The 16,618-nt window shown below is 39.5% G+C and overlaps 1 protein-coding gene across 1 annotated transcript; it reads right to left on the bottom strand.

Moving 5' to 3' along the window:
- Positions 1–81: 81 nt before the first annotated feature.
- Positions 82–13,596, bottom strand: aadac (arylacetamide deacetylase). Its single transcript, XM_053652050.1, has 5 exons — positions 13,202–13,596; positions 9,512–9,740; positions 8,627–8,696; positions 5,008–5,179; positions 82–4,820 (listed from the first exon to the last, which is right to left on the bottom strand). The coding sequence occupies exons 1-5, from the start codon at positions 13,340–13,342 to the stop codon at positions 4,221–4,223; spliced, it is 1,212 nt and encodes a 403-aa protein (XP_053508025.1). The 5' UTR covers positions 13,343–13,596; the 3' UTR covers positions 82–4,220.
- Positions 13,597–16,618: the final 3,022 nt, after the last annotated feature.

Below are 16,618 nucleotides of genomic sequence, written 5' to 3' on the forward strand. Positions count from 1 at the left end.
GTCTATGACATTTAAGGAACCTGAGGAGATCAGTAGTTAGACAGTGTTGGTTTCACTTTGTAAGCACATTTAGCTGAACAGCTATGATCATGTGTATATATTTACAAAGTATGTAAACCTGGCTTAGCTATATCAAAAGATTAACAAAGTGCACATGGCAAAGCATGTACCAAATTCCATGACTGATATCTTAAAGATGTGTGTCTTCTTCCTGCCAAGTGCAAAAACATGCTCTTTTTCATAAAGTCTGTTTGAAACTGCGTTTTGATTTGATCAGTTCATTTAAAGGGCATTGAATATAATCCTTATAGTACTAAGGAACATGAATATGGAAGCCAAAATGAAACATGTTGTCCCAGAATACTTTTGATTAACTAAGTTTATTAGAATGGGTATCATTTAAAATTCATCCTCACTGCATGATATAGTACCTTTACATATGATATGTTTAGAAAGGGTATACAAGCCTGTCGCACCACACTTATTATCCTATAGTGGAATTAAATATTTAACCATAGCTAATTATCCCATGGTAAAAGAAGCATTTTAGGAATGGCACAAGTTTTTTTGCGCTGACCTTGACTCAGGAACTGAAGAAATGTATTCAATTAATTAATTAATTAATTTGTTCATTCCTTCATTCATTTATCATGGTGGATCCGGACGCAATCACAGGAATACTGGGTGTAAAACTGGGAATGCTCCCTGGATTTTACACAAGTCCATTACAAGTCCATAGTACGGACGGATTATTAAATCCTGGGCCCTGGTTAGGAACCTATGCAGGAACCCCTGGAATTTTGGAAGGTCTGCCACTTCTGGGAAGGTTCACTACTGTGCCGGAGTCCCAGAGCCTTTGAAATAGCTTTGTAACCCTTCCCAGACTGATGTATTTCCTTGTCACCGTCGCCACCGGCTTGCTCAATTGGGATTAATGCACACACTTAAAATCTGTATCCTGTGTTTATATATTTCTGTAAAGCTGCTTTTAGACAATGTCTGTTGTAAAAAGCGCTATACAAATAAAATTGAATCGAATTGAATCCCCTTGCCATGCCACTAGTCATGAACCAGTGGAAGGAATCCTGAGTACCCCACCAAACAACCCAAGACATGCAATAATAAATGCACTGTACTGCATTAAAAATCCATTACAAGTATTTGAGTAGTCTCAGTGATAATTTGGAACACATTCTTGCTCCAATCTCATCCACCAAATTGTCAATGTCTAGCTCAATGCCCAAGAGTGACAACATGTTGATTCTCAATCCGGTCCATTATGAAAATGAGCATTCTATGGCTTTTCTTTTCCCTTTTAAGTTTTCTTTTCATTGACATGCATACTATGGGTTTCTGTTTTTGAATGTTTTTCATCTAGCTCCAGTTAGAAAACTAGAACAAACTGACTGCTCATTGGTTACAAACAATAACATTTCCAGATTTATTTCAGACCCTGTGACTTTACAGACATTGGCTTAGTGGTTGTAATCAATCCCTGTACAATAGGAAGTATGGAAAGGAGTGGCACAGTGTGGAACTGCGTTGAGTTTTTACACAGGTTTTCTCCGGGCTCTTCGGTTTCCTCTTACCTCCCAAAAACATGCCAGTAGGTGGATTCGTGACTCTAACTTGCCCTAGTTGTGAATGACTGTGCGAACGTGTGTGCATGGTACCCTGTGATTGATTGGCGTCCCATCTAGGGTGTGCTCCTGGGATAAGCTCCGGATTCGCCACGACGCTGACCAGGATAAAGCTCTTGTATGAATCTAGTGGAATGATCTGTTTGTGCTGTTGAATCCTTTGTTATATACTCTAAATCCCCCAGAAGGATGCAGGCAAATCCTTTCAATACACTCTCACATGTTTCATACATTTCACGTTCTTTAGGATAGATTTATACCAAACATCATTTAGCTCACGTTTTGTGGCAGGCTGTCGAATTTGCAGAAATCCCTTGGACAATCACTATGCTGTATTTTTTGGCAGAAAGAGCTTCACGTTAATGCTAGTCCCAAGAGACTCGGTCCAAAAATGGAAATGAAAAGCAAGCATGAGCTTTTAATTATACTTAAACCATACTTGGAGATTTTGTTACGGCTGCCAATGTTTACATGCTTCATTTGTGTCAAATGCCATGTAATAACCGCAATAAAGGAAATATCTCGCTCCATGCGGTGTGAATGTATTTCTGTCCATATGCAGCATATCAAGATGAATTTTTTTTTTTTTTTTGTGGTGGATAAGTGCATACCTCAGCTGATCTCCTTCCTGTCTCCTCTGGGTGAACTCCACTTGAGTGATCCCACACAAAATGCTTTGGCTTAGGTATCTCAGAGGAGGGGGGTAAAAAATTTCCTGCTCACTCTTCATAGTCAAGCTTTAAAGCCTATTTTCATAAGGTACATGTAGCTCAAAAAAAAAAAAAAAAAAGATTTCCAAAAACAGACTAGTGGTTAGTGGTGAACAGAATATATAATTCAACAAATAATGCTCTGAAAATTCCCGCATTATCTTTTGTGATGGTTATACTCGAGACCAGTAACATATTAACAGAGCTGCCAACACTGTTAAGAAAAACGAAAAAAAACAAAAAAAAAAGCCTTGGTCAAAAATGTTGGTGGACAATACAACTACCTTGCATTTTCAGCGACCAGAGACCACGGCCCCGCCCTCGTGTTTTCTATTGGTTTACAAAAGCAAGGTTTGCAAATTCACAGGTCAAAGCCAACCTAGATAAAGGCAACGTGAAACAAAATGAACTGCTAGCAGAAGAAACCACTAGCTTGTCATTTCACGTTTCAATAAATTGGTTTGAATTTTATTTGTGTTTGGTCTGACAGCTGATAAAGCAGAAAAGTGTAGTTCTTAGCCGTCATAGCAAGGGGTCAAAGATCATAAATGGTACGGCTAAACTGTGCGTAAATGTTGGCACCTTTGTATTAACGACTATGGTTTTATCATGCATTCAGATGAACTTTTTCCATCCTTTAAAAATTGAATAATTCCCATCGGAATTCAGATCAAATTGTAAATTTCTGACATCTTTCTGGTCTCGAGCTTTACTCCGGCTGATTACCCGTTAAAGTCTTGCTCTTGCGTCAGTCTTATGTCTTAGTCCCCGTCGTGTTTTATTCCTCTTATACCACGATTTACCAAGGCGAACATCTTCTATTTATTAAAAAGACCACCACATCATACTCTTTTTACCCATTTTACAATTAGAGTTAATGTTGTAGAATATCGATGTTAATTGCTGTTATCACTTATGTTATAATAGCTATAAACAGCTGTTCAGCCCCTTTTTTCCTCCCCTATTTCTCTCTACAAAACGCTGATGCTGGTGACTCCTTCCAAAACTGCTACACCTTTTTTCCCTTTCAAAAATTAAAACGTCAAAAAGTCTTATGTGAATTACACGTTACTATAGAAACGCTAATGTTTTAGAATGAGCGCTTTAATATAAACCAGAGCTGGAGTAATATTGAGGAGGTGTGTGTGGGTGGGATGGGCTATAAATCAGCTTAAATGTGTTACCTCACTGCATGCTTCAGTTGTTTTAAGTGGAACTGAAAGCCCAGTTGTGAAAGATACATTTTAAAAACACTCCTCCGTTGTTAGTTGTACCATGCACACACACACACACACACACACACACACACACACACACACACACACACACTTTCTGAGGCACTTAAGAATGCAGCGATGGTGAAGGAAAATCAACAGAATAAAACCGTATGCAAATTACTATCAGGATTTCACAGTTTCACATTGAAAAAACTAAACAAAAACAAAAACATGTGCATCTTAGACAACTATGTTAATGCTTGTTAAACCAAACCCCATTGAGTCTAAAGATTGAACAACACAAATGATTAACAGATGAGGTCTGTAAGTAATTAATGAGACTTAAAAAAAAAAATTAAAAAATTAAAAAATTATCTGCCATACTGTTATACTGACATAAATCAACAGAATGATGTAGATTAAAAAAAAAACATTTCTCTGCTCTGTTTTTCCTCTACAAGCCAGAAGTAGTCATGAATCATGCAAATATTACGCCCTGATAATACAACAGTAAATCAGACTTTTAATCAGGAAACACTCCAACATATGAAACGAAGACGAAATGTGAAAAAAAGCAACATCTAAACGCAGCTTGGTGCTGGGAAGGACCTCTGAGACAAGGTCTGTAAACCAATTCTGTTGCAAATATCCTTTTACAAGTTCTCCTTGAGCCACAGCAGATAACCGTCCGTAATCCTGTTGGCGATTTCGAACTCTGTGGGCCACAGAGTGAACATAACTAGGCCGTGAAAACCCTCTCTGTAGTGTTCGTGCGTCACGTGGACGCCGGCCAGACGCAAGCGCGTTACATACATCATGCCGTCGTCACGCAGCACATCGTACTCGCACGTCACAACATACGTTTTAGGCAGCCGACGCAACACAGAGTCGGGCACCAGTAACGGCGACGCCCGCGGGTCCACTAGCGACACGGAGGGTTTGTTTGTCGATATCGACAGGCCGCTGTAGCTGTACGCCCGGCGGTAGGGCTCAGGTAGGAAGACGCTCCAGTTGGCGAATTTCAGCAGCGCGATGGATTCTGCACTGTTGTGGTTATTGGCCAACATGGCAGTGAGAAATGATTTGTCACTAGTGAAGTACTCGCTCCAGAAGCGGACCATGAGCGTGCGTGGCAGGATTGGCATGTGCTGGTTCTGCTGGTATGACGGTGTGTTGAGATCCAGTGCTTGCATAACCGGGTAGATTAAAGCCTGGACTTTTAGTTTCACAAGCTGGTTTGGTTCCAGCTGCATCTGGAATTGGAAACACAGTGAGGTGAATTGCTAGTGACCAGATGTGACTAGTTTAAATCCTGAATTCCTGAACCAAACATTAAGCCATCCTAGAAAGACCTCGAGTTCTGCTGTAACGCATGAGTTAACTTCTGTGCCTCCTTGCTGCCATAAATGAAAAATTATTACATATTGTAATGCTTCTCACTTGTTGCGTCACAGCGGCTGCCAGGTTTCCTCCGGCACTGTCACCTGAAACCGCAACACGCTCCGGATCCACCTTGTACCGGTCCAGAACATCAGGCTGAAGGAAGTACTTCACTACACGATACACATCCTCAAAGGCAACAGGGAAGTGGTATGGAGGAGCCAGGCGGTACCTGTGCACAAAATAGTTCATGCGTTACTGCAAAACGCAATTTGTTCTAGGATAGGACTCAGTCATGCCTACATGTCACGTTCATCATTTTATCATTCCATCCGAAATGAAAACAGCTCCTAGTAATCAAATACAGAATGGATAGCTAGACAGTATACACCGCATCAGAGTTGCGCAAAGTTGTGCAGTCTGCCTGTGCATATTACTTTCAGCATGTTTATTATCATAAGTAGCTCTCTGTGTATAAGGAAACCGGAGAAAGCTGCAATCTTACCTCACATAATACGTGACTAAATTGTCTTACAAAATCATCTTTATACTTCCTTTATTCATTGTTCCTCATTCAGGTCAAGCTGCATCTTAACTGCCTTAATACAGTGGAGGTCATAAGTTTATATACCCCTTGCAGAATCTGCAAAATATAAATTTTTTGGATTAAAAAAAGTGAGGATTCTAAATATTTAGTACTGCCCTGAATAAGCTGTTTCACATAACATACATTTACATACTACTAAATTTTCTAATGGTAGTGCAGACTAGAATCTTTCCAAAACAAAGGAATTATATGGGGATGAGTTGAAATCAGTTGTTTTATAATACTGTGTCCCAAACCGTTTATACATTTTCCATTTCTATCTCACAACCAAAACTAAAGTCAGACTTTCTAAAAGAAAGACGTTTAGAAATTTGCTTTCCACATGGGCTGGAATGCATTGGGAGAACTTTGATTTTCTCTTGCTGTGCACTGGCTCCTGATCATCAGCCGCACCTGATCCTTATTATCCATCTCCAATGTCTCTTTTCTTCTTTTACTTGTGTACTTTGTAAAGTTTTGCATGTGTCGATCCATGTTTTATAGCACAGTATTCACAGTTTATAGCACGGTCAAATTCTCAAACCAGATTGGTCAAAAGTGTAAAGTGTCATTAAATGTAACTAAATGTAATTAAATGCATAAATGGATAGGTTACATACATTACAGTTGTGCTCAAATTTACATACCTATTGCAGAATCTGCAAATTGTTTATTTTATTTTTTTTAAAGATCATAGGATAACACTGAGGACAACTGAGGGACTCATACACAACTATTACAAAAAGGTGCAAACATTCACTGATGCTCAAGAAGGCAACATGATATATTAAGAGCCGGGGGGGGGGGGGGGTGTAAACTTTTGAAAAGGATTACCGGCATAAATTGTTATTTTGTATAAAGCTCTTTTTTTTCCATTTAATACTGCCCTTTATTTTTCCCAGAAGACAAAATAATTTACACCGATCGTCCTGTTCAAAAGGGTTATGTAAATTTATGAGCACAACTATATAAACTATATAAAACGTTATACAGGCACATTGCTGTGGTGCAAGAGGGATAAGACACATGGGACGTGTTCTTATAGGAAAGTAATCAACGTTGAGGTGGTAGCAGTAACTTCGCTTCGCATCGGACCATCACACCATCTTGTCGTTGATTATTTTCCTAGGATAGCACAGTTGTGTTATTATTGCTAAATAATAAATGACAAAATCAAATGTTTTTATTCCTTACTTATGACATTATGATAAGACACTTAAGTCTATATTTCAAATATTGTTACTTGCTGAAATACAAATGCATTAACATTTAGGATACACTCATAATATTATTTCTAGATTCTAAAGTGATCTTTTAGTCTGTGTTTTGTCGGATATGGATCTCTCCGTGGTTGCAAAGTCTGACCATTTTCTGATCCCTGCCATGGTCTAATAGACAGACTTCACATTTCTGGCTCGGTTTGCTACACAATGTTTTTGTATGGAGGCAGATCCCGGGCATATTCTCACATGCCATGTTTTCTGTGTACAGCCAATCACAGAGAAGAACATAATGCGTGTTATGCACAGGTCGGTCAGGCACAGATAAGCAGTGAAAAAGACCAGAGTTGCCAGACTGTTTGAGCAAAAGGCAAAAGCGTGACCTTAATATTATCAAGATCTAACAGGGTGAAGACCCATTTTGAGATACAGTTTGGGGCAACGAAGTGATGACATTCCTGCTAGGAAACCTCCGAGCTACTGAAATCTACACAATATCCAAAAAAGTCAGAAACTGATCCGAATATGTTGGGCAAAATCTGTATACAGAATATATTGTAAATAATAAATACAAACTGAAGTATATGCAGTTTTATTCTCATTCGTTCCTGACACGCTGTACATTTACAGTTCAACAAACCCTAGGTTTTAAGGTTATATAATATAAGAAACTCTGATATAGTCTACTAGCAGACCTTCAGTCACAGTTACAGATGTTTACACATCCTAACACTAGTTAATGAGAAACAATTCAAATTACAAAAACAATTCTGCCACCCCAACGTACACCCCCCCCGCCCCCCCCCCCCCCCCCCAGTTTTCTTTATTACTAGCATTATACACAAAAGATCTACAGCTAAAAGTTCTTTTCACCTCCGTCATGCCATCCCAACAATCTCCGTACACAGGGGAAACACTTCCATTTAAAGAAAAAAAATAATAATAAAAATAAAAAGTTAAGTTTGGCAGCAGTGCTGTGTGATGTGCTTGCCATGTTTCCTTTTAAAGTCCATCACAACCTTGCGACAGCTTCCTGACAATGATTTCAGTACATTCTTCGTTTATCAAAGGCATTCTTAAAGGCCATCTATCAGGATAAATAAATAAATAAATACCAAGTATAAAGAGTTCGGAAGACATTTTTCTAAAAAAGTGTTCATTTCCCATATGTATGTCGACTTTTGGGACACTCTGTAGAACACAACATGAATACTAATTGGCTACGTCTGCCTATATTGCATGTTCATCCTAAATAGTGACTGGCTAGCATATAGACCCGAATAAAACCAGAGTTTAGAGATAGAACCTTTTGTTTTTTTCCCAAATACTACACTAAAAATTTACACTGAGGTCACGAAAGTTGGAACAGATATAGATTTATGAAATCCAGCTCAGCCAAACACCATTGGTGTTGGCAAGTTATAAAATAATAAGGAGAAATAACTACTTTGTAGTTATAAGAAGCTTCAAAACCACAAGTACTGGGTCGAAAAATCCGAGTGCACTACCAAGAACTGTTTTTATTATCCCAGTTACAAATTCAATTTCTCCGACAAGATCACGCCATTCTGCTCCAAGCAAAATGATCTGTTCGTTATTTAAAGCAGCAGGGACGATCACATGCAACACACAGATGAAAATAGTGAAAATCATGTGTTATATGTTAACACTTAATGTGTGTGTGGATTATAAATGTGAATGAAATAAAAAGGTCAACAATTTCAGAGATGAGGCATATGATATCCAGGTACTACAGAGATTCAGAAAAGAATCCATTATACAAATAGAGCAGTTCTGGGTAGTGCAGGGAGACATTTAGACTCCGTAGCTGAAATCCTTCCAGGATTTCGACACAATATGGCTGAATACTCACTCTACAGCAACAACCACAGCATTTAGTTCTGTAACCGTCTGTCTGGACAGGTGATCATACGGACCCATTTCTGGAGAGAGAGAGAGAGAGAGAGAGAGAGAGAGAGAGAGAGAACCCTATTTACACCAAGTGTAATTATAGACATAACGTACGCATTTGAGGAATTGGGCCATGCTGCTATAGGAATATAATCCATGATGTGTTGGTGTGATGAGTCCCATTACAAAGCAGATGTTTGCACCCCGAAGTGGATTACTTTTCTTACTACCAGCATGTCCTGAAACCTTTTATTCTTCTTAAAAAAGAAGTGATTTGCCAACAATTACAACTTTTAATTAATTTATTATTAACCATTTATACATGGAGAGACATGGATTTAATGCTTGGGAATGTCTGCAAAACAATTTATATCACTTACATTATAGCAGCTATAAAGGCCTGGTGCATTAACAGCCTCTCTTTTAAAGTTAAGACAAAAAAAAAAAACAATAATAACAAGCAGCTTCTCATGTTACCAAAAAACCTAAAAGAGCAAACACGTCTTCTAGTCCTACAGCTTTACCACTAATTGTTACTGTAATTTGACTTGCAGACAGCCCTACTGTCAGAGCTGCTTCTGACCAATCAGAATCGAGAATTATTCAGGTGGTAGACAGGTAATTATAGCCTAAATAATTACAGTGCAAATAATTTTTTTGCTAAACCTGTGTTTTGTTTGCAATTGTTTGATATCCATGAGAGCAGAATATGTGAACATTTAAACAAAATATCAAAAGGTTAAACAATAAAAGAATTTTTCACAGCCGTCTTTCCTCATATATACCAAGGGTGCCAATGGTAGTGGAGGGCACTGTACACGTTTATGTGATGTTTAATGAGACTCACTAGCGCTGCCTAGACACCATCCTCCACCATGCAGGTAAATGACTGCTCTCCTCATCTCGCCTGTTCCTCTGTCCTGACTAGGTTCATACACCACCACCTCCACGCCATCAAAACGCTCTTCCGCCACCTTCACCCGCTCGTCAGACACGGGTACCACATTTTCCAAGAACGTGATGATCATCATGACGTCCATGTAGTCTGCCAGACCTATCAGCTCAGTGAAGTCCGCCTGGAGAGAAAAGAAATGATGAGGAAGAGAGAGAGAGAGAGAGAGAGAGAGAGAGAGAGAGAGAGAGAGAGAAAGGGGCGAGACGGAGTTTAGATATACGTGTTTGATTGGAAAGATCATTTTGACCAAGGACAGGGTGATTATGAATATGACTATTCTTTATGACCCTTCAATTCTTATATACACACACACACACACACACACACACCCCAAGCATCAGTCAAGCATGTACATGCTTCAGGTGCTTTTACTCTAATTATGAGTCACATAATTACGAGAAGACAGATCATAAATAAGGCAACAACCTTTCATAATGAGGCATGTTTTAATTAAACCATCAGATTTGTCACCTTAATTAGGAACTGACTGAAGTTAGAGCCTTAGGCAGTTATTATGCCAGTAAGCTTTTACATTCACTGCATTTTTGGCTAACACCTTTATCCAGAGCGCCTTACAATTCTCATTTATACTTTTAAATAAGTAATAAAGTAATTTTTCTAGGTGCACCTGTCAGAACTGGTAGTGGAGGCGGACGCAAGTGCAAATAAGTTATTGTGTAAAGTACACTATGAGGTACACGTGACAAAGCAAGAGTGAGGAGCAGCGTCCTGAGGACAGCCAGAGTAAGAAGCGACGTCTTCCTTGGAGCATTAGGGGGGAGGAGGTAAGTGATGTCCTCCGCAAAGCAAGAGGGTGCAATGTAAATCAGCAGAGCAGGGAGGTGAAGAGGCATCCTCAGCCAAGAAAGGAAGCAGAGCGACATCCTCAGCAGAGTAGGAAGGTGGAGAGATGTCCTGAGAGAAGCCGGTTGGAATAGTGACGTCCGAGGTAGAGCAGGGAGACTGAGTGACACCCGAGAGCCGTCATGGCATCCTCTGTGGGGATGAGGGGTAGAAGGGTAAGCTCAGCAACAAACGGAGTGACATCATCAGTGGAGCAGGGAGTAGGTGGGAGACCTGGTCAAGACCCCCAACTCCTCAAAAAAAAAAAAGTTTCTAAGGGGCACATGGCAGCAAGCTATTCCAGTGTGGCACTAACCCAATCTCCCTTCACATGTTCCTCCCACATCAGGTGGTTCTTCTCCAGGATCCCCTGCTGGAAAAAATCTGCTGCATCCATTGGTCGGTCTAACTTTCCGTCAGAAATTGGTAGAGGTGGATGCAAGTGCAGATAATCTCCTTTATAGCGCACTATATAGGGTGTCGGCCATTTTGTAGTGTCGAAATTCTGAGTGAACATCTTCATTCTCTAAATTTGTCCACTCATTTATACCCACAATGCACTCGGATTTCAAGTGTACATCCGACGTACACCCGCCAACGCACTATTTCCCATACTCAAAACGCGAGACTGTGATAGAACACAAAAGAAAAATAAACATGTCGGATGGGAAGACCGGAGGCAGCAACTTCTTCCAACGCGCGTGTAACTTTTTATTCGTTAAAATACAGCCGTATCAAGATTTGTAACATTTGTTTCTTACAGGAGATGGGAAGATCTAGTCAGTTATTTAGTTAAGAGCTGGATGTATTTTGTCGAATGTCTTCTTACGGATAGGTGGCATCTTCGAGCTAACAAAGCACGCCTTAATGTTGTCAATCTTTCTGAAACACGCCTTTCTTCACCTCCTCAGGAAAAAGAAGTTTCGCCAAAACCAAAACTAGCCAGACAGAGTAGATTTTACAGCAGGTTTACCTCAGAAGTCAGCTTGAGGACACTGACAGGAAACCCTTCGAAATAATAATAAATACGCCTAATAGTAAAAAAAACATGACAAGCACTTTTTGTTCTCCATCCACTAATACAATAAACGTGAGAAATGAACAGTGAGAACACTCATTTTCCTTCACTTCTTCCCCATACAGTGGACTCAAATGTCATTCACTATATAGGGAATAGTGAACGAATGAGTGATTTCAGACACAGCAGAGAACTTAAATAGTGATGTTAACAAGGCATAACAAGACACAGGTGGGAGTGATTCATGAGGCACGTGATGTGCTGGGGCTGATTGGTTGTGCAGTTGTGCGCCCTTTGGTGCTACCATGATAGCTCCCTTGGGAACTTGCTGCATTTAACATGTTATTGAGTAGATGTGCTGTTCCATAAAATTATTATTATTATTATTATTATTATTATTTTCCAGGCACGTCCAGCTGGGAGGAGACCTCGGGGAAGACCCAGGACTAGGTGGAGAGATTATATCTCCACACTGGCCTGGGAGTGCCTCGGGATCCTCCAGTCAGCGCTGGTTAATGTTGCTTGGGAAAGGGAAGTTTGGGGTCCCCTGCTGGAGCTGCTGCCCCTGCGACCCAATTAACAGATAAGCGGTTGAGGATGGATGGATGGATGGATTATTATTATTATTAATACATTTTTTATTACTGGCATAAGGGATGAGGAAGATGTGGACAGTCTACAGAGATCATTTTCAAGTATGCAGACAAGTCAAAATGCTGTATTGGTCACATACACATGGATATACATGGTACAGTAATGTTTATGTGCAAATAGAAATAAACATGTCACTTTTTGGACATCATGCGATATTAACATTGAAATATTCAACCTATCATTTATGCGCTTCAGCTAGCTCAATTACTTATTCAAAATATAGGATTAGAAAAATACATAAGCAACAGCTCTTGCATAAATAAACTCCCAGTGTCTATAATAACTCCTATAATTAGAACAGGTGAGCAGAGCTTCCAGTGCCTGGATTAAGACCTGACATAATCTGACATAATGTTGTTAACTCTTATTCTGCCTCTGAGCACTTACAGGAATGAGATATTTAAAAGAATGTGAAACATCATATATGCTTTAAAACTAAATCCGATAATTATAAAGAAGACGTAACATGAATGCGTTACTATGAATACTGATGCACGTCCTGTATTAGAATAAACACTAAAATGTTGCCATTTAAATAATAATAATAATAATAATAATAATAATAATAATAATAATAATAACAATGAATGATAATTTAAAAAAATAAAATAAATAAATCTGTAATAAAAAGTCCTGAAAGTTAGAAAGTAAGTAAATCATAACTGCTGAAAAACATGTTATTAAACTTAAACACTAACATTTTTTTAATATCTTTGGTGAGCAAGTGTACTGACAATTTAAACGTCTATTTAAATTCATATTTATTTTTGAATAAATATAGTAATATGCACTTTAGCTCTGGAGTTATGTCTTATTTAATGTTTGTAAGTGATTGCATTAAATTGTGGATTAGGATTGATTTGGAGCATGGAGTAATAAAAAGAACAATGGTCTATATTACACTGGAGTGTTACAGATGATTCACATGTCATGTTTACATTTAAAAAAAAAAAAAAGTCTTAAAAACAGCATTCAATTAAATAATGTTGATATGGTGTAGACTCACATGTACAAGGGCTCATTCAAATGGATTTCAGATCTTAATTTGAATGCAGAGATGGACTTACCAAGTGACTCAAACTCCTGAAGAAGCAGTCTGTAATCATGAGCTTCCACCTCTGCTCGATGTTCTCCGGAATGGGGGAGTAGATGTAATACGCCGTTAACGCGCACATGGCGAGGAGGAAAAGCGCTCCTTTGGATTGCATTTCAGGTGCTAAAGGAGCGCGTGAACAATACTTTCCCCTCTTCCGCTTGGCCGGTAGTTATACTCTCCGGTAATCCGGGATTGAATAGGACGGCGCGCGCACACCGGCGTTTCTCTGGGAGGGGCGTTGATGTTTATGCATGCATGCAATTTACCCACAATTACCATATTTAATATCTTTAATACATCGTATATATTCTATTACAGCACCTGCATGAAACCTTTTAAAATAATAATAAAAATAATAAAATGATCCACATTCCTGGATTTCTTATTAAAAATAAATTCAGTAGTCAGTAGCCAGCTATCTTCACTGCACTTATTGGAGCCTTAGGGAAAACTTGTAGCCTGTGGTATCTCACTGGCTAAATATAACTGTAAGTGAGACCATATGGAGTGCTGGTCTGCATGACTAGCTGGAGTTTTGAGTATTGAATCTTTATTAAGTGTTATAAGTGAGTGTGAGAGTGTGTTCGGGCATGCTTTTATTTCTCTCCAGACAGAATTATAACACCAGCACAGATGTAGTTCACGAATATAATCCAATTATTCACATATTAAAGTGCTCCTATTATGGTTTTTCAAATATTACCTTGCATGTAGTGAGTTATGTGAGTGTTTCCATCCATCCATCCATCCATCTTGTATACCGCTTATCCTTCTTTCAGGGTCACGGGGAAACCTGGAGCCTATCCCAGGGAGCATCGGGCACAAGGCGGGGTACACCCTGGACAGGGTGCCAGTCCATTGCAGGGCACAATCACACACGCATGCACACACACCCATTTATACATTACGGACACTTTGGACATGCCAATCAGCCTACCATGCATGTCTTTGGACCTGGGGGAGGAAACCTGGAGGAAACTCCCGCAGCACGGGTGAACATGCAAACTCCTCACACACAGGGCCACGGTGGGAATCGAATCCCCGACCCTGGAGGTGTGAGGCGAACGTGCTAACTACTAAGCCACCGTGCGCCCTTATATGAGTGTTTGTGGATGTTTAAAAAAGAAAAAAAAAGTCTGCAAAGTTTGAAAAATCAAAAGCCTGAAACGAGTTGTCAGTAGTGATGTGTCGTTCATGAACGATTCGTTCATTTTGACCGAATCTTTAATATGACTCGGGAACGAGGAGATGTGTCAGAGAGCGATGCGATGCGTTCATTTTTTGAGCGTGCATGCGCTGCAACATCATGGCAGGTTCTGTAGAGGATCCTTCTGGAGAGGATTAATTCACCTCTCGAGTCTTCGAGTTCGAGTCGTTCCTTCATCACGTCACAGCCCCGCTGCATTCAGCCTATGAGGCGGTCAAGGGATGAACAAATGACTCGAACATTATCATTACCATAGTTTCAGGCTTTAGCAATTTCCAAGCTGTTTGTTGTCAGTGATCAAAAATATTCATCCAGTGTGCTCAAAATCTGATCATTCTCTTGCACATGTAAGTGCACTGCATCAGTTGTGCATTATGAGAAAACACTGACTGAATCAAACATGAATCTTCCAGCCATTAAAGCACATCTGGACATACAATAAGTACAGTAAGACACAGTTACCGCACAGTTTTTAATGGAAATAGTGCCCACTGATTCTCAGATAAGTTTGCAAACTTTCTGGAATCTTCCAATCCGCTCATCATGCAACTCTCAGACTTCAGCACTTTCTCTTGCTTTAAATGTTTCTTACCATGTTGTATGTTGTAACTTTCCCAGTCTACGCTCCTTAATCTCCTTGCAGGTACTCGTCCATTTATGTGTTTCTTATTAACTAGATTGGTTGGAGAAGAGATTTATTTCTTAGATATAAACAGACTCGTTCTCATGACTCAAGGCTCATGCTGTGTCTGGAATTCTTACATGCAGATTGAATTGTTTTAATGAGTAGAATGTGTGAAATCATGGCACATCATCAGATTTCTGCAGCTCTGAGACAAGTCGAGGAAGTCGAAAGATTCCTGCATGTGCCCACGTTGTTTTCAGATCACGTTGAGGCTAAGCCTTGGTCAAAGGTACAATTCGTCTCAGTCCGAAATAACCTTATGTCAAAAAGCCTAGAAAAGCAGAAAGCAGAAACCTCTATTCTGCTCAGTCCCAGAATATTTCATACTAACACCTTGTTACTTCTGACAGGAGGTTAGGACTTGGCCATAGATGGATCTTTAAACCAGATAATGGCCCCCTACCTACATTCAAATAAACACACAAATAACTGCATAAATAAACGTTTTGCAAAGGCCAACTCATTCTCAAGGCAGGTTTTCACCAGATGTTACCCCTTGCAGAATCTGCTAAATCTTAATAGTTTTAACAAAATAAGATCAAAAAAATCTAATGTTGTTTTTTTAATTTATTTATCACTGTCCTGAATAAGCTATTTCACATAACAGATGTTTACATATAATCCACAAGACAAGATAATAGCCAGTCCACTTTACTGGATAATAGCCAGTACCTTCCACTTTTCCCCCCTGATCCTTTGTTGAGTTGGTCGTGTGTTTTGGATCATTGTCTTGTTGTATGATGAAGTTCCTCCTGATTAATTGGGTGCATTTCTCTGTAAATTGGCAGACAAAGTGTTCCCCTAAATTTCTGAATTCATTCTTCTGCTACCATTATGAGTTACATCATCAATAAAGATTAGTGAGCCTGTGCCAGAAGCAGCCATGCGAGCCCAAGCCAGGACACTACCTCCACCATGTTTCACAGATGAACTTGTATGTTTTGGATCATGAGCAGATCCATTCTTTCTCCACACTTTGGCCTTTCCATCACTTTGGTAGAGGTTAATCTTGGTTCCAGAACTTTTGTGGATCATCTCTGTATTTCTTTGCAATTTCCAAACTGCTTTCTGATTCTTACTGCTCATGAGTGGTTTGCATCTTGTGGTATGTCCTCTATATTTCTGTTCTCGAAGTCTTCTTCAAACGATGGATTGTGATACCTTCACCCCTGCCATGTGGAGGTTGTTGGTGATGTCACTAACTGTTACTTTTGGATTTTTCTTCACAGGTCTCACAATGTTTCTGTCATCAGCTGTTGTCGTTTTCCTTGGCCGATCCATTCGGTGTCTGTTGCTCAGTACACCAGTGGTTTCTTTCTTTTTCAGGACATTCCAAATTGTTGTACTGGCTATGCCCAATGGTTGTGCAATGGCTCTGATTTTCCATCTTTTCTCAGCTTCAAAACGGCTGCTTTTTCTCCCTTAGACAGCTCTCTGATCTGCATGTTGTCTTATCCTTTTGAACATCGAATGCAGTCTTCACAGGTGAAACTGAA

This window comes from Ictalurus furcatus, chromosome 20 (assembly GCF_023375685.1).
Source record: "Ictalurus furcatus strain D&B chromosome 20, Billie_1.0, whole genome shotgun sequence".
Classification (NCBI taxonomy): domain Eukaryota; kingdom Metazoa; phylum Chordata; class Actinopteri; order Siluriformes; family Ictaluridae; genus Ictalurus; species Ictalurus furcatus.

Coding starts and splice junctions, on each gene's coding strand:
- aadac (XM_053652050.1), bottom strand. CDS start 13,342: ATGCAATCCAAAGGAGCGCTTTTCCTCCTCGCCATGTGCGCGTTAACG. Junction 9,741..13,201: donor TCAGGAGTTTGAGTCACTTG/GTAAGTCCATCT, acceptor TTTTCTCTCCAG/GCGGACTTCACTGAGCTGAT. Junction 5,180..8,626: donor GCTGTGGTTGTTGCTGTAGA/GTGAGTATTCAG, acceptor TTTTGTGCACAG/GTACCGCCTGGCTCCTCCAT.